The following is a 2,048-nucleotide window of genomic DNA, read 5'->3' as shown; positions in this document are numbered from 1 at the left end:
CTACTTTTCTCTTTTACTTTTGAGAGAGAATAAATACACATTAATTAATAACAAATATTTAAATAAAGATTTTAATGGGCCCCATAGGAAAAGGAAAATTATACTTACTTGGCAATCTCAAGGTATTGGGATATGAACACACCTTGTGCTATTTTTTATTTTCGAGAAAATGTACAAATTCATAGTAAATATATAAATAAGAGTTTAACGCACCCAATTTACTCAACTACTTGAAAAGAGAGGATGGAGGAAGAAATTAATTAATTAAAACTTTCCTAAAAAAAAAAAGAGAGAGAAAATCTCTATGCTTTTTATATATATTAGTTTAAAAATTAATAAAATAAAAAATGATACAGAATCACCTGGTGTGGAAGGCCAGTGGGGCCAACTCGGACAAAGGAGTAGCAAGAGGAGGACTAGGAGTTGCCGATGGAGCAGGAGAGGTCCGACAAAGAGGACACGTGGCACTCATTCGAAGCCATTCATCAATGCAATTGGCATGGAAGCAGTGATGGCAATCGGGTATGCACCTTATGGTATCCTTGGGCAGGTAGTCGGACAAGCAAATGGAGCACGGGCCGTGATTGGGCTTGGGTAGTCTCCGGCTTTCTCCGAGCACCGTCTTCGGGTACGACTCTATGATGGATCCATCTAGGCCCATCACAACTATCACAGGCTCCATTGAGGTTCTCGGCCTCGCTGTGGATTGGCGATCTGACCTATGGACATTCGTGTCGTCGTTATCACCACCATTATTACTATTAGTATCACTACGACCATTGGCTTTAACTCTAACACATGCATAAGAGGCAAACATGATCGTGGAGATGAGGACGAGAATGCTTACGGCAATGGCAATGCCGTACCCGAGACCGACACCGGTAGCCGACAATGGTGGTTCGGCTGTAGACATAGCCGGAGAGAGAGTTATAGTTGGAAGAAGTGAGTGAAGAATAGTGTGATCAGAACAGAAGTGGGAGTAGTTAAGAAGTAGAGGGTTTATAAGGACAGGTGGGGGCAAAAGCCCGCCGGGGTACGCGGCAAAAAATAAATAGCTTTGGACCTTGGAATTAATGTTCAACGGCTCGTGAAATGGCAACAATGGCCTTCCAAATGGTATCCGAGAAAGGGCAGAAAGCGGAAAACACTGCATGCATGATAAATGTACTCACTACTCCATCCCTGGTCGTTGGAATATTATTTATTAAGTACTCATGAGACCAATTTGAGTAGATATTATCCCGATCCGACATTTGTGGAGTAGAGTCTCATAGCAGCTGCCAGCGCATGCGTCTTATTGTAATGAAAATATTCATTGCGGATGATTTTATTGGATTAATAGCATCGATCCTACGTTCCAGAACCGATGATATGAGATACGTGGCGCAATCAAGTTAAAACCATATCTAACTCTTTAAGAAACATAATTAAGGATCTCGAGTCCTCAACCTATCCAATAATGACATTAATAATGATCAGTTGATGCAGACGAAAGAAAAAGAAGCCCATGATCGATGCAGTTGTTGGTGATCAAATAATGACGACATATTAATTCGATGGAAATTCGTATGCATTTTAGATACAAATTAACTTTAGAAACCCATGCATTATTAATCTAAGCTCAATATCGTTATTATTATATATGGTGGTGGTTGTTGTTACAAACACGAATTAGGGATCCTTTCATTAGCATGAGTTATCTTCGTCAGGAGCTAATTCAAATTAGTCAATTTTGACCAATCAGTTTAAACTGCCGCGTGTTGGAGTGAGAAACAGAATTTTTTTTCCTAACAAAAAAAAAAAAGTAGCACTTTTTACGATGAAAAATACTGATTTTTCCAGAGTAAGCTTAGATGCCACCAATGTGTCTGGGTTTTCCTGATCAAGAAACAAACAAACAACCCAGATTTTCAGTACCTGCAGAACAACAGCAGCATATATATCATGTAATTAAGCTCGGCCCGAAGACTTTGCATGTAAAGATCGATTGAGTCCACACGTAGACACTCCACTCAAACACCACCACAGAATTAGACACATTCAACTGA

At 39.8% G+C, this 2,048-nt stretch overlaps 1 protein-coding gene across 1 annotated transcript; it reads right to left on the bottom strand.

Annotated features, from left to right (window-relative positions):
• Nucleotides 1–358: 358 nt before the first annotated feature.
• Nucleotides 359–951, bottom strand: LOC109015741 (putative RING-H2 finger protein ATL69). Its single transcript, XM_018998204.2, has one exon. The coding sequence runs from the start codon at nt 911–913 to the stop codon at nt 359–361; it is 555 nt and encodes a 184-aa protein (XP_018853749.2). The 5' UTR covers nt 914–951.
• Nucleotides 952–2,048: the final 1,097 nt, after the last annotated feature.

This window comes from Juglans regia, chromosome 14, assembly GCF_001411555.2.
Source record: "Juglans regia cultivar Chandler chromosome 14, Walnut 2.0, whole genome shotgun sequence".
NCBI lineage: Eukaryota > Viridiplantae > Streptophyta > Magnoliopsida > Fagales > Juglandaceae > Juglans > Juglans regia.
Note: the sequence above shows the minus strand (reverse complement) of the source record. Positions and strands in the feature narration are given on the sequence as shown.